Genomic DNA, 14515 nt, shown 5'->3' with positions numbered 1-14515 from the left:
ATCCAAGAAGTTAGTCTCAGACTACAACTTTCATCACTCAATCACTCTATCATACAAACATACAGTACCAATTACGATTCAGAAACACTCATAGTACTTCTGTTAAAAAAAAACACTCATAGTACTTCCATTTACATTTTACAACACATTGAAAACTATCGTTTCAAGAAGACCAAACACAGCCTAAGCGCCAAACACAAAAAACAGGCCCCACGGCAATCAAGCAAACACGAATTCTCTTATCCTATCCAGATAAGCTTATCACACACAGTTACACTCCCCGCCTTACTCTCCGGACCGGAGACAAAGAGAAGAGAAGAGAAGAGACCCCGAATAATCTCAATGGCATTCTCCGCTTCTATTTCTTCCCCACTCCACTTCCGCAACTCCAACCCTATTTTCTCTCCCAAACCCGCTACCCGACCCGCCTCCCTCAAGCCCCGACCCGCCCTCCCTCCCCCTTCCCTCGCCCCCGACGTCGACAGCGCCACCATCGCAGCCATCGGCAGCGGCTCCGTCGCCGCGCTCGCCGCCGCCCTCTCCTTCGCCGACCCCGAGCGCCGCCGCAAGCTCCAGGCCGAGGAGGTCGGCGGCGGCGACAAGGAGGTCGTCAGGGACTACTTCAACAAGTCCGGCTTCGAGCGCTGGAAGAAGATCTACGGCGAGACCGATGACGTCAACACTGTCCAGAAGGACATCCGCCTCGGCCATTCCAAGACCGTCGAGAATGTCATGAAGATGCTCACCGACGAAGGCCCCCTCGCCGGCGTCTCCGTCTGCGACGCCGGCTGCGGCACCGGATGTCTCGCCATCCCGCTCGCTAAGGAAGGCGCCGTCGTAACCGCCTCCGACATTTCCGCCGCGATGGTCGCCGAGGCCGAGAAGCAGGTCAGTGTTTACTCTCCCTTTTTTTTCCAATTTACTCAAAACGACGTCGTTTATTGATTCTGAACTGTGTACAGGCAAGAGAGCAGCTAGATTTGGGGAAAGAGGGAGTCCTGTTGCCGAAGTTCGAAGTGAGTGATTTAGAGAGCTTGGGAGGGAAGTATGACACAGTGGTGTGTCTAGATGTGTTGATACATTACCCACAGAGCAAGGCGGATGGGATGATTGCCCACCTTGCTTCGCTGGCCGAGAATCGGCTGCTGCTGAGCTTTGCACCCAAGACATTGTATTACGATATCCTAAAGAGGATAGGAGAGTTATTCCCCGGGCCTTCCAAGGCGACGAGGGCGTATCTGCACTCGGAGGCGGATGTGGAGAGGGCCTTGAAGAAGGTTGGGTGGAGGATAAGGAAGAGAGGACTAACGACGACACAGTTTTATTTTTCCAGGCTCGTTGAGGCTGTTCCGATGTAAGAAGAGAGGGAGGTCATATCTGAGCACTCGTCTAACAGTTTGTAAAGCTCTTCTACATGTACGTTCTCGCTCTCAATGTGTATGTATGGCTTGTTCTCTTGTATACTAGATATTCCTGTATCAAAATGCCAATGTATGATCACAGTTTTGTGTTCTTTATATAGAACTTCAATTCATTGATTGCCTATGATGTTATTATAATTGGTTGCAATTTACAAGTTTGTATTGCTTCCTGTTTGAGTTTCACTCTGGTAGGCTAGATGGCTAGAAACAACCATGAACTTCAATTTCCCTTTGTTTTGCTTCAATAGCTAGCTAGACAGGAAGAGAATTAGCAGCTGAATTAAAATATGAAGAACAGTCTAAACACTGCTAATAAACTTAAAAGGCGAAATTCGCTGGCTTCATGTCAATAAGAACTTTAAGCAAGAAGAAAGTAAAAATGACCGATAACTTTAAGCAAACCTCTCATCCACGGTACCTTGGATGCTAGCAAGAAGAACCACTAGCTAGATAGGAAGAGAATAGTTACCAGACTAACTAGTCAAGAACAGATTAAACATTGTGGCCAAGATTTAAAAAGAGTGAAATTTGCTAGCTTCATGTCAATAACTGGCACAAAAAGAAAGTAAAAATGTATAAATGACTCTAACCAAACCTCTCATTCATGGTACACTGCATACAGCTTCTTTAAAATTTTTCTGTTGGCAATCTGTCTGCAATTCTTACCAGAGCATCTGTGACATTCTTGATAGCAGCTAGTAAGTTGTTGTTCTGCTCCTTGTTCTGCTCCCTTTCCAATTGGCAGTTTTTGTTATGAGCTTCAAGTTGAGCAGTCATCATTTTGCTATTTTTCTCCAGAACTCTGATCAGCTGGTCAGTGCAGTTGTCTTCATATCCATCACTTGACAACCGCCTCTGCTTCTGTTTCTCCTGAGAAACACATTCTTTCTGGGTATCTGACCCTAGCCTTCGTTTCCCCTTTCCAGGACCTGTAATGTGGAATCAAAATATGAGTTCCAGATTTTTCTGACTGGATTCTTTTGTAAAGGAATAATTTTAATGCCTAGAAATTGAGAAATTAGATTTAAATGAGAATTAGTCACCTGGAGTAGGCATAGGAGTTGTGAATGTTTTTGTTGGCCTCCCTGTCACCTTTTGATCCTTTTTGGAGTTTGTGGCTGTCTCCTCTTGCCCAGATTCCTCAAAATCTGAAAACAGACCATCATCTGTTGAATCATTTCGAATGCTATTGAAAAAAATCTCAGGTTCATCCTCCTCAGCTTCATCTTCCTCCTCTTCTTCTGCAGCTGTGTCCATAGTGACATGACTGGCATCTTCCATAGGCCTTGAATTTAGTGGCATAGGGAACATCACTGCCAGTGGAAATGCTGGTGTCGCAGTCACATCTTTTCCATCCAAGACATTGTAAACTTCCCTGTCGAAGAAACCTGGAAGTTTCTTGTCTCTCCTCAAATCATTCCTCATTACCCAAAAAGACTGCGCCTGTCCGTTAATTCGTGACTCCCAGTTTCTAATTTTCTTGAAATCAACAAGAAGATTACTCCATCTCTTTCTGCACTGAACTGGTTCTCTGCTCACGCCATGCTGTCTGCAAAATGATGATATCAAATCCCACTTGGGTTCAGCAGGGTCCTGCCCCAAGGCTGCAATTGATCTTCGACCCTTTTGAAATTGAATCCCATTTTCTATGACCTTCTTGCCCTCTATAAGGACCAAGGTCTCATGTCTGGTCCATCGAGGGTGCCTAACTGTTTTCGTTCTCTCTTCGCTGCTCCCTCCTGGCACTCGCAATTTCTCAGCTTGGTCGGACGGAGAACCACCATCTTCGTGTTTGCTCAAGTTCGATGCCATTGAGGAAAGAGTGCTCTGAGTTCGACAAAGTTTTGATTAGATCAGAGGATTACTCCAATGAAAGACGACCAATATCACGCGTTCGGGACGATCTTATCCGACTCGTAACGCAAAATTTGAGGCTAATCTTCCTTCTGCTCTTTCCTGATGTCAATGTGAAAATATTTTCTACTATATAGGGTCGCCAACCCATCATGGTTCATACTTTCCTTTACAAGCAGGGCTGGAAGTCTGTAACTCATACTGTGGGGTTTTGGTGCGTTACCTTATCATTTTCCTTGGTCTTAAGGAAATGCCTTACAAGTTGAGATTTGCTTATCGTGTATTAGCTAATGAAAGTAAAGGTTTTGGTGAATGTAACGTATTTCAATTTCCTTATTCTGTATCGCATTTCATGGTTTGGAGAAGCCAGAAATGATGATAGTATCTGCCACCATTATTTCTTAACTCTAATAAAAGTTCGTAATTAATCATGACAATGTGAGCAGCTGTCATGATATCTTCATCTTAATTTCCATATCTTGTTTGAAACAAGTAATCTGCTTGTTATTTAATTTTCATTTCTTGAATAGCTGTCAGAAACGAAGGACTTTTTTTTTGGTAAGTGTTTATCTGTTAAATCACCAGTGTGAAAATAAAAGGAAGTGAAATTGATGTAAACCAACAACATTAATTAGAATATATCAAATGTAAGTTCTATCGTCTTTTTCATGTCATTTCTTTATAAGAAGTCGTTTGACACAATTGCGCCGGCAGTTTCATTTCTATTTTACTACTTCATAGAATTGAAGGTCACATTCAAGGGACTGTTAGGGCTTTGAGACAATGGTGTTAGCTTGTGGGGAGGCAACAAATACGGATATCATATTGCGCCTACTCTCCTATGTGCCGGGAAGAATTGAAGGTTTCCGTGATCAGATCCAGAACCCTGTTCCAATTGTGGCTTGCTCCTTCCAGCAGTGCTCTAAGATCACCGCTAATTACTTTAACTCCATAGATGAACTAGCAACTTAAATTTAGACAATGAGTCATCCTTTTTTGTTCCGATCTTCTACGTCGAGTATAGAAGCTTAACGTAACGATGAAGATCGTTACTTGGCCCTAGACTCCTCTTTAGTGTCTGCCTCGTTTTTCTAATGGTAGCTCAGTTAGGTAGAACTGTAGAAGTTCGAAAAAAAGGGCACCCTAAATGGTTGAGGAGTGAGGACATGTCTACCTCTCCTAGCCCGAATAGGAAAAGAGTTACTCTTTTAAGACCCAACCGGCCATTAGCCCAAAAGCCCAGATCAAGAGAGGCCCAAATAATGGCTTTAATAAACCGGACTAAACGGTGCGTTTACACACGAAGCTTTCAGCTCACCCTTCTTTATTGTACCAATTTAATTTCAATTTCAGAACAGAAACCTCCGAGCTCGCTCCGCTTTCCCGCGCTAAATTGTACCGGTGGCGACGGAACCCTAGTTTTCTCCAGAAGAAGAAAGAGAGAGAAAAATGGAGAGAGAAGAAGACAACTCGGTCAGCGAGCTTCTCCGAGATCGATTCAAACTCTCCACCATCAATGTCGCCGAAGCCGAAGGTACTCCAAAATCTTCACCCCTCTTTAATTCGGTCTGCTTAGATTTGTTTCTGGTTTTCTCAGTTTTTTTTTCTTTCGATTCTTGTTCTCCGAGCAGCGAAGAGAAGCGGCATGGAGGTATCGGGACCGGTGATGGTTTGCATTTTCGATTTGGCCTTCAAATTTACTGGTAGTTTTTTACTTTCCTTTGCTTTGAAATTGAGAATCTGATGTAATTTTGCGGTAAATCTACAATTCTTATGGCGCGTGCCGCTGGAAATTTACTGAATGGTTAGGGATTTAGGGTTTGTGTGATTCAACTCCAACTGGATTTTTGAATGCCTCTTTTTTATTGGGGTTTTTTTTCTGTAATGATAGAATAACTGTGTGGTTATTGACTTACTGGTGAGGCATTGGATCTTATTACTGGATAAACCTCATTTCGACTGAGTGAAATGAAGCGGAAATTTTGTCAAGTAGAGGGTTGTTGGGGCTTTGTTTTAGGAATATTTTTGTGTATACTTGTGATATATGAACATGTATCTGAATATATGATTTAGAACATCAAATGAAATGGTGCATGTTACGGGAATGAGACCAACATTAGCTGCTCATGAAGGGTTGTTGAGACTGGTCCTAGATCAGACTAGGGTGCTGTCGAATAGTTTAATGATTTCATAAGATAATTAACTCAACAAATTGATGGACGATACTTCTGGGGTCTTAGCTGGTCTTGAATAGTTTGTGATGTGTGAATGTTGCTAAGAATTGTGGCAAATACTTATCTTTTTTAAGCACCAAGTTTAGTTCTGACTGGGGGCTAAGAATATAGCTCGTGGAACTAAGCATTGTGTTGTTGCATAAACATTATTTGCCCCAACACATTCTGTGTCGTAACTTGCGTATTTGTGCAGTCCAAAATTTTAGAGTATAGTATTGGGCATGATATATGTGATTCATGGAGTCTAATCATGGTTAGGAAAGAATGTGTCAAGACTAAAAGAAACTTCCTGTCTTGAAACCAGAACAATTGGCAAAGGACCTGGAGTTATTTACTCAGCACGCTGGTCGTAAATCTGCAAATATGGAAGATGTCATACTTTGTGGTGAGTTTTTCAAGCCTTATGGATTCAGAAGTGTTGGATTCATCGAAATTGAATGCTATAGTAACTTGCTACAAGGTCTTATGATTTTAGTTCTCCTATTCCACTTTTCTTTAAATTATATATGTTTAGGAATCTGGCTGTACTTATGCTTCTTTGCCAACATGTTTTCAGCTCATAGAAATGAACATCTAGCTGCCATGTTGAGGTCTTACCGTGATGATCTGAAAGCTAAAGAGCCTCAGTCTGACAGGAAAAGGAAGAAAGCATCGAAGAAGGATGACAGACCACCTGAAGATATAGTCCATATTCCAGATATCTAGCTCGGTATGTCTCTGTGGCACTCATAATCCGATGACTATAGGTGAAAGCACTCATACTGGACATTATCCATGTTTGTCGAGGTCTGCAAATTCATTTTATGTAACAAGGTGCACCTTTCTGATCTTTTAGCAAATAGCGTGTATTATATTATCTCGCTGATAAAATTAGAGTAAATGCATATGAATATAGTACTGTAACTATTTGTCTATCATAATTTTTCTTCGGTTTGAATTGTGGTCTGTAACTCTGTATCACTTGGTTGGCATATAGCAGAATGATAACCACATAACCCTGGTTATTACAGTACAGAAATCATGAGCATTGAGTCATTGACTATCAAGTGGTTTTCCTTAATTGGTTCATCATTTGTATCAGATCATTTCCCTCAATTGGTTATATGCATCTAGAGCCTTTCTAATTATAGAAATCTCATACTTATATTAATCCATATGGCATATATCCAATTTAACAGATGAATAAAGCTCTGGTTCTCTGCCCTACACCCTACAGGAACAAGTTTGTCCAGGACTAAAAGCACTAGGAAGGGTATCGGTTTTGGGATCTTGGTATGAGCTAGGGCCACATACTAGGCCCCTTTGGCCCAAGTATGTTAATCGTGGGCCAGCCAATCTGAATGTTAGGTACGTCATTACTGTTTCAATGGAGCCTACTTTCCCACACCAACTGGCTTTTATCTTTCATTTCATGAAGTGGGACTGTGTAATTACTTACCCACTGACAATCATTGTGCATATCCATGATCTTATTTATAGCCTAATAGGATAGTCGACTGAAACTTGAACCAGCTTCCAACTCTTGTTGCTGTAAGTAGCAAGCAAATGCCATCAACCTAGTTAAGCATAGAAAGTGCAAATTGAACGAAAATAGGAAAGGAGGGAACATGCTCTACATTGGACTTGGTTCAAGTGCAAGTGTGCAACCCTAGAAATTTGAAACCCAGCAAAATTATTAGAGAGAGAGCGAGCTGAGATTCCTTGGTTCTGCTTGGTCATGAACTCATGATGCGCGGTGGTGTGGAGGAAGGGGATGACGAAATTGATTTAACCCTTTGTCAGAGAGATATTTTTGTTGAGTTAAAGCCAAAGGAGAAAGAGTCAGGTCCAGTCAACCTGGAAATGGTAACGTGAGAGTGATGAGAGAAAAAAAGAAAGAAAAGGATTCAGTTACAGTCCCAGTTCGGTAGTTCCAGTTCCCTTAAAAACCTTTGTCTGATTCCTTTCCCTTCCTGCACAAGCCACACGGACCTGCATCATATTTAGCCTCTCTCTTTTTTTCCTACCTAATGTGGCATGAGTAATTTATAGTGCTTCGGGGCGTTGAGATGTTGTAACATGACTTCGTTAATTCTCGACTTTAAAATCACAATGTTCCTTGATGTTATAGGAATTTCGATGTCTCAGTTCACAGCTCATTTACAAATACAAGAGTTTTCTTAGTTTTTTTTTTTTAAGAAAATAATGCATGGTACTGGTAGTGACCAAAACCTGAGCAGGCTTTTGAGGAATGAGAGCATGGAGTAGTAAAAGGAACAGCGGGCTGATCTATTATGCGTCTGTGAGTAGATCTGATTACTATTATTAGTTTTGTATTTGTCTTGTTTACGTCGAGGGACCCAACTAGGGAATTTCCAATCTTATCGTCCTCTCTTTGTCTCTCTCTCAGGCCATTGTTACATCACCACATACAATTCACATGTCCCCCTGATGGACCATTTCAACCGCATCCTTTCTCTTTTATTTTTTGTGGATTTTTGGGACCTTTCTCTTCTTCATCACCAATGTAATCGACTTGGGTGACAATCAATCGTGCATGTGAACCCTTCCTGTGTTTCTTGTTCCGAAATGCTTTCACTTGTGATAAGATGTTCTAACATGACATGGGTTTAGTGGAACGACCTAGACTGAGGAGTTTTCTCATTTTCTTTTTGGTGTTCTAAGGGATGGGATGTAACATTCTAATATGAGAATAGTTGTTACGTCTGTTAGTCTTGGTAAATTCTTACCCATTAATGTAATATGAGATGTATAAAAGTCTTCGTTGTGAGACGATTGAGGGAAAAGCTAGATTCTTTTTCCATTTCCGATCGAGTTAACTTTCAAACACCACGCTTAGTATTCTATATAACAATGTAATACCTTGTTTTCCAAGTGTTTGCCATGATTAATTTCTTGCCCTAAAGAAAACTAATACTTGCTGACGTAATTTGCTTGATCCCATCATCCTAGCAATGTGACATAACCATAGAGTCATCGACTGTTCTGAAGTCTGAAGTCTGAAGTCTGAACCCTGTTTTTCTCATTAACCAAACTATGCAGGAGAGTAATTAGTCCGGTTTCCCAAAACTGTGCTCTACGACACGACTCCCTTTTCCAACCACACTAACCAAAATTGCTAACTCCAAACACACTTCTACCCAAAATTAATTAAAAGCGCTTGCCCTTTTTCTCCAGCCAAATAATTACGGAACCACCACAAGCCGAAGCCCCCTATTGCGCTGTGGTCCCCTTAAGTCATAAGCACTTCGCATATCCTTTTATTCCGCTCCCGCTTCTTCCCGCTTCTCCTTCTTCTTTCGCACGCACACAGTGTGAAAGCAGCAGCTCTCGGCTTCTTCCGAGTGATGGAACTCCGTGCTTAATCATAACTCCCTCCCCAGAAAAAGTTACTAACGTACGTACAAGCAACAGCTTTGATTCGCCACGTGGCGGCCGAACAGAATGGCTTCTAAATCCAACGGCCGCGAGCCCACGTGAACTGCGTTGTCTCTAACCGTCTCCCCTCTATCTGCTTTCGCTTTCGTAACCACCGTCCGGTTTGCCGCGAAGCTACGTCAGAGCCTCTTCCTCCTCTGGCTTGTAACGGCTGATATGGTAAAAAATGTGTCCTTGTTTTCACATTTACTGTGGTGATAACTTAATTAGGAAAGTCGACTTAGACTTAATTCCTGCCTAACATTTTGTGCGTGCGTTCAACTTGGACCTTAAACTATAGGACAAGGTCACAAACATGTACCTAGGAACTAGAGATTGTACATCAATTGTTTCACTTAAAAAATGTGAACACATGTTGATTCTCCACAAACCAAAAACACACTTGATAATATTCAATTTGATGACACTCATCGCATCCCCACTACGATTTAAAGATGACTTACTCAACTAGAAAGACTAGAGAGGAAACAATGATGGATCTGAAACAGATATTAAGTTGAAAGTTGAAACAGATAATGTCAGCACTGCAATATCGCTAATGTATTCGTACTCGTATAATGAATACCATCATTTTCTCACTAAGTGTAAATTTTGAGAATGGTACACCAAGTTTTCTCCATTAAGAATTATGGTGTTTTATATTTCAAAACTATCACAATAGTATATGAAATATTTAATTTGATATATTTTCAGTACATTTCGTTAACTTTATGTTAAATTATTTGTTTCGCGTCATGATTTGAAGGATAATTTTGTTATTTCATTAAAGATTAACCTAATATTAGGAGAAAAAACTCCCAGCCCTCTACTCTCTCTGTCTCTCTCCTCTTATCTCTCTCTCGTATTAAAGAGTCCATTAGCCCCATTCCTCACAAGCTTTGAGTCTTTGCCGCTCACCTTCCCAATCTCAAATCCTAATTAGCCTCTACAAAATAAACAACCTATTACCCTTCCTCTTCCTATATGTTTTCTAATTCTCCTCTATCGTTGAAGATTTGGAGACATTGAAGCAAATCCTTGAAGCTTTTAGTTCTTCAAGGTCTTCTTCTCTCCCAAAAGTCATCACCTTCTTCTCGTTTTGAACTGATTTCAAGGAGAAAGTCATGCTCCACAATCGTAGTCGAGCTCATATTGGCCGGGAAATCTGCTAATGTCGGAGAACAAGAACAAAAGCAAAAAACCCAGAACAAGACCTCATATAACCGTTCAAATTGTCAAGTTCTCCACTAATTGAGACGCCAAATTCAGCAACAAGTAGTCGTCGTTGTGTTGCTACACAAGGTGGTAGCTTTTGATGAAATTATTGTAAATGCTTTGGGATTTTCTATGTGATTTTGGGTTTCTGGATTTTGTGATTTGTTACTTTTACAAAGATGGTTGAGGTGGTGATCGGGAGATGGTGATCGGGAGATGGAGGTGGAGATTGAAATGGATATAAGGGTGAAAATACTTTATTAGCTTCCAAAAGATGAATAATAACATAAGGTTGATGATGTTATTAATGGCATGTACCAAAAGTGTGCCCAATTTGTAAATTGATGGACCAATATGGTAGTTTTAAAAGTTTATAGATCATAATTCTCAGTGAATAAAACTTGGTGTATTGTTCTTAAAAATTTCCCTCTCACTCAAGAAATAAAACTGTTAAAAACCCAAATAGTGGATTAACTTTTTTTTTTAATCAAGAGACGCTCGCAAAGTAATTAGACAACTTACCTTGTTGGAGTAATTACAGAGTAAAATCTTGAATGAGTAATCTGGTCCTTGATTCAGTTGATTGTTCAGTTTGTCCAGACATGGCTTGTCGTGTACATTATCATTAAGCATGTGCTCTCCCAATCGGGACCCGCCACCCAGCATTTGTGGCTACTCGTTAATATGTTATCCACGTGTCTGCTACGAGTAGCTTGTTTTCAATCCATTTCATCGGGGCCAACAAATTATTATGCCACAAAAGTAAAAAAAATCATCTAATCATTTCTGAATATTTAGTGATTGCTTCGTCGAAATGAACTTACACATGTTGAGTTCAATCTGACACCGAGGATGGCCTGGTTGTTGAGCCTCCGAGTTAGAAAGGAACTTAACTTGCGCTTGATAGTATCTTTAAACTTATCATTAAGAATATTATGATATGATGCTCTTAAATGTATACTAGTAACGCTACAGATCAATTTTTATTCTAAAGCTAAATACGCTAACTAATATGCTCACATATTGACTATAAAATTAAGAAAATTATAGCAAATTTGAGTTTGTTTGATGCAAATAATCACTCATGAACTTAATGAGGCCAACAAACAAACTCGTTGGGGTTCACGTCTTGATGCGGTTCAAATTATGAAATGAACAAATCTTATAAGAATATGCTAAAGTATAGTTCCTTAAATGAGCAGTTAAACAATCACCAAGTCCCGGTGTCGAACCCTAGACGGCTCGACCATTCGTTCTCTGTTGTTGTTGGCGTGCCAGTACATTTGAGTTAGGTACAACTGTTGCTTTGTTTGACAATGATCGCGCTCACGTACTGTCTTCTTCTCAAACGATTGCTCCGCAGTTGCTGATAAACCGCTGAAGTTCGAATGACCTATACACAACCGGAGTTTGTAAGTACCTTTCACTCCACCTCAAGTAGATGGCCGATCTTACTTTTGACCGCTTGGGGAAAAGTAGAGCTTATACTGTGTCGTTAATAGCATGACTCTCTCGCGAATGAGATTTGCTGACTAGTGCAGACTTTTTTGTTTGCTATAAGTTAGGCTAGCGACTCGATGGACTTGACTCGAATTGCCGAAGTTAACCGGACTTGTTGCTACATGCAGCGCGAGGCGTGCATCTAGGTAGCTTCACTCCGATGGGAGACGTGGTTGCCGAAGCGAATCAGATTTTTACTCTGTGGGGTTGCGCGATAGTTTGTTTGACGTTGCGTGTGTTATTCTGTGCATTCAACCCCCTTATATATAGAACACAACTTGTTCTTTCTTGCGAATCAAGTCTTGAGAATCTTCTAGTTGATTTAGATTCACATTCCTTAATCAACTCCGATTCTATACAGTGATAGTCCCCTAAATCTATTCAAATACGGTAGGTAATCTCACTTTGTGATTTACTTTCCCCAAATAACCGGTCCACGAGCCTAAATAATCTAGACAATACCGGAGTCAAAAGATACGGTGCATGAGTACATCCCAACTCTTCTTGAAGACGTGACACCTTAATATTCTATAGAGCTTTTCATGACCAGTTTCTTCCGTGAATACGACTTTGATTCTCTTTCTTGTACCACACACACACATTCCTTTTTCATTGTAATTTATGGTCTTATATATTTTATGCAAAACTTGTCCATGTTCTTCAATCTAGCTGTACATACCTAATGGGTGTAAGAATAACGAGACGAGACTTTACAGGTTTAACTTTTTTTAACCAATAACATTATCCTAATTAATGTCATTCCGAACCAAAAATTTGGTTATGGCTTCCTGCACTAAAACAAAACATGTTAGTGACGTTACTTGTTGTTGCCCGCATTCGAGTCAAACTCATAGATTTGTACTCATATTAATTCCCTCTATCATTCAATTTTTGTAAAAGGGTAAATTTTTTTTTTTATTCTCGTGAAAAGTATTCTGCTGGCCAGTTCACTCATTTTTCTAAACTCCTCTTATGGTCTTCATATAAGTTTTTTATTTTTTTATCAGGGTCTTCATATAGTTAGTATTACAGTACAATTATTAGAGGAGCTTATTACTGGACACCTGTCATTATATATAAACAATTGTAGTAAGCAGATAATGTATTATATCAGCTGGGTGGACGAGGGCATGATTCCAGGTTTGATTGTGATTAAAAGTTTTGATTATCTGTTGATTATATTTTTGGACACTTATAGTGAAAATCACATTAAGGCGTTGAATGTGAAATGACTGAAATCCCCATGCTAGCCAGTTTTGAACATCAATGTTACTGAAATTAAGGAAATAAACAATATCATCGTTATTCACCCTACAGTATTCGTTTGCATAACGATAAACATTAACTTGTGCATGTGCACAGTCATTATTATTGAGTATATAAGTATATAACCAAAACAAATAGTAGAGACTAATTCGCGGACGTGGACGAAATTTGTTATCATAAACTATATGGTAAGTCGGTAACTATAATGATTCGATAATCAATAAAACCCTTTTTTTTTGTCAAGACTCGTTTATGTGGTGTAAGTTGTACGTACATATACTAAAACCCTTTTTTTTTGTCAAGAATACTAAAACTATAAAAGCGAGTTATTTGTGTCGCTAATACAACTACAGCCTAACATCTGCGTACCATTATAATTTTTTGACCGCTGCCAAACCCTAGCTCATTAGCTAGTTTCTACATTCAAATGCATATAGAATAAGTGGTTGGTCATGTGATTTGGTATGTGTCGAAAATAATTCAACCATAATTTGGCAGCTAATCTATACTTGTTATTATAGAGACAACGGCGAGAGAAGCTTTACTAAAAAAAGGAATCGACTCCTAAACTTATTGTTCTTGGCGTAGACAAGAGGTAAGATCATCTTCTACAAATGACAGCATGAAAACGCAGGAAGACAATCTTATTAGGCTGTGTTTGAGTTTGAGGTTTGTTCTCAAATCCAAAACATTTCGTACACGACACTCACCTCGAGTTGGCCGGAATGGAATTCATTTGTTACGAAATGAAATGGTGCTAATTAAACTATATCGACAATCCAATCCATCCAAACTTATCGTGCAGTTTAACGACCTTGCAATAATCCTTTTTTATTTTTGGGTGTTGTCCGAAATTTAGTGTGTGAGTTGTCGACTAGTTTTGGATCCGATTAGTTATACCGATTTTTAACTCTATCCTATTGTCTTATTGAAGGTAGGAGTGTGCAACTGTGCATGGATGGTTAATTGATAATGATAATGGATTGATTAAGACAAATAAATAAATAAAAATTTGTCGGAGTGATAAAAAAATGAGGATATATTTTCAAATAAAAATTGAGTGCAAATATGAGAGATCTCATCCAAACTACTTTTACTTCTTGTAAGACATGTTAGGATTGGTTAGACTTAATTTTAAAAAGTATGTCTTTTGGCAAAATTTCATCATTAGTCGTGTGGTTACTTTAGCATAAATGATTAACGGTTATACAAAAAACAAAAGATATAACACTAGGTGTGCTTGACAAATGAGATCTTTGCACCTAACTATAATTCAATCACAATATAGTAAAACATTATATAAAAAAACACACGTCAACAATAAAATGAAATATAATCTGATTAATCGAATTAAATACATATCACGCAGTGCGTGCATTGTCACATAACACACATTGTCACATAACACACGTGCGTTGTAACACCTATTTGTTATGAAAAGAAAGACGTGTCTTTACAATACATGACGCATTAATAATTGATCGCACATTCTATATTAAGTACCCTATCATTTCAATCACAGGATAAGTACAAATAACAAAACATCAAGATTAAAAATAGAAAAAAAGAGTTATTATCCCCTTTACGTCTTAACGAAGAGCAAATCCT

General features: G+C 39.5%; 3 protein-coding genes across 3 annotated transcripts; 2 read left to right on the top strand and 1 right to left on the bottom strand.

Annotated features, from left to right (window-relative positions):
- Window positions 1-272: 272 nt before the first annotated feature.
- On the top strand, window positions 273-1543 carry LOC126794744 (magnesium protoporphyrin IX methyltransferase, chloroplastic). The gene is made up of 2 exons (XM_050521515.1): window positions 273-888; window positions 963-1543. Exons 1-2 carry the CDS (start codon window positions 343-345, stop codon window positions 1356-1358), a joined length of 942 nt encoding a protein of 313 aa, XP_050377472.1. The 5' UTR covers window positions 273-342; the 3' UTR covers window positions 1359-1543.
- A 505-nt stretch (window positions 1544-2048) lies between these two features.
- On the bottom strand, window positions 2049-3343 carry LOC126794201 (trihelix transcription factor ASR3-like). The gene is made up of 2 exons (XM_050520859.1): window positions 2465-3343; window positions 2049-2350 (listed from the first exon to the last, which is right to left on the bottom strand). The coding sequence occupies exons 1-2, from the start codon at window positions 3231-3233 to the stop codon at window positions 2049-2051; spliced, it is 1071 nt and encodes a 356-aa protein (XP_050376816.1). The 5' UTR covers window positions 3234-3343.
- A 1317-nt stretch (window positions 3344-4660) lies between these two features.
- Window positions 4661-6315, top strand: LOC126795323 (protein MHF1 homolog). Its single transcript, XM_050522168.1, has 4 exons — window positions 4661-4809; window positions 4907-4978; window positions 5814-5894; window positions 6066-6315. Exons 1-4 carry the CDS (start codon window positions 4725-4727, stop codon window positions 6212-6214), a joined length of 387 nt encoding a protein of 128 aa, XP_050378125.1. The 5' UTR covers window positions 4661-4724; the 3' UTR covers window positions 6215-6315.
- Window positions 6316-14515: the final 8200 nt, after the last annotated feature.

Source organism: Argentina anserina, chromosome 5 (genome assembly GCF_933775445.1).
Source record: "Argentina anserina chromosome 5, drPotAnse1.1, whole genome shotgun sequence".
Taxonomy (NCBI): Eukaryota; Viridiplantae; Streptophyta; class Magnoliopsida; order Rosales; family Rosaceae; genus Argentina; species Argentina anserina.
This window is presented reverse-complemented; position numbering and strand designations above follow the sequence as displayed.

Bases quoted from the DNA above. Each gene is read 5' to 3' on its own strand.
- LOC126794744 (XM_050521515.1), top strand. From the start codon at position 343: ATGGCATTCTCCGCTTCTATTTCTTCCCCACTCCACTTCCGCAACTCC. The intron at 889-962 runs GTCAGTGTTTAC...AACTGTGTACAG, and splicing joins TCGCCGAGGCCGAGAAGCAG to GCAAGAGAGCAGCTAGATTT.
- LOC126794201 (XM_050520859.1), bottom strand. From the start codon at position 3,233: ATGGCATCGAACTTGAGCAAACACGAAGATGGTGGTTCTCCGTCCGAC. The intron at 2,351-2,464 runs GTGACTAATTCT...TCCACATTACAG, and splicing joins AACTCCTATGCCTACTCCAG to GTCCTGGAAAGGGGAAACGA.
- LOC126795323 (XM_050522168.1), top strand. From the start codon at position 4,725: ATGGAGAGAGAAGAAGACAACTCGGTCAGCGAGCTTCTCCGAGATCGA. The intron at 4,810-4,906 runs GTACTCCAAAAT...TTCTCCGAGCAG, and splicing joins CAATGTCGCCGAAGCCGAAG to CGAAGAGAAGCGGCATGGAG. The intron at 5,895-6,065 runs GTGAGTTTTTCA...ACATGTTTTCAG, and splicing joins GGAAGATGTCATACTTTGTG to CTCATAGAAATGAACATCTA.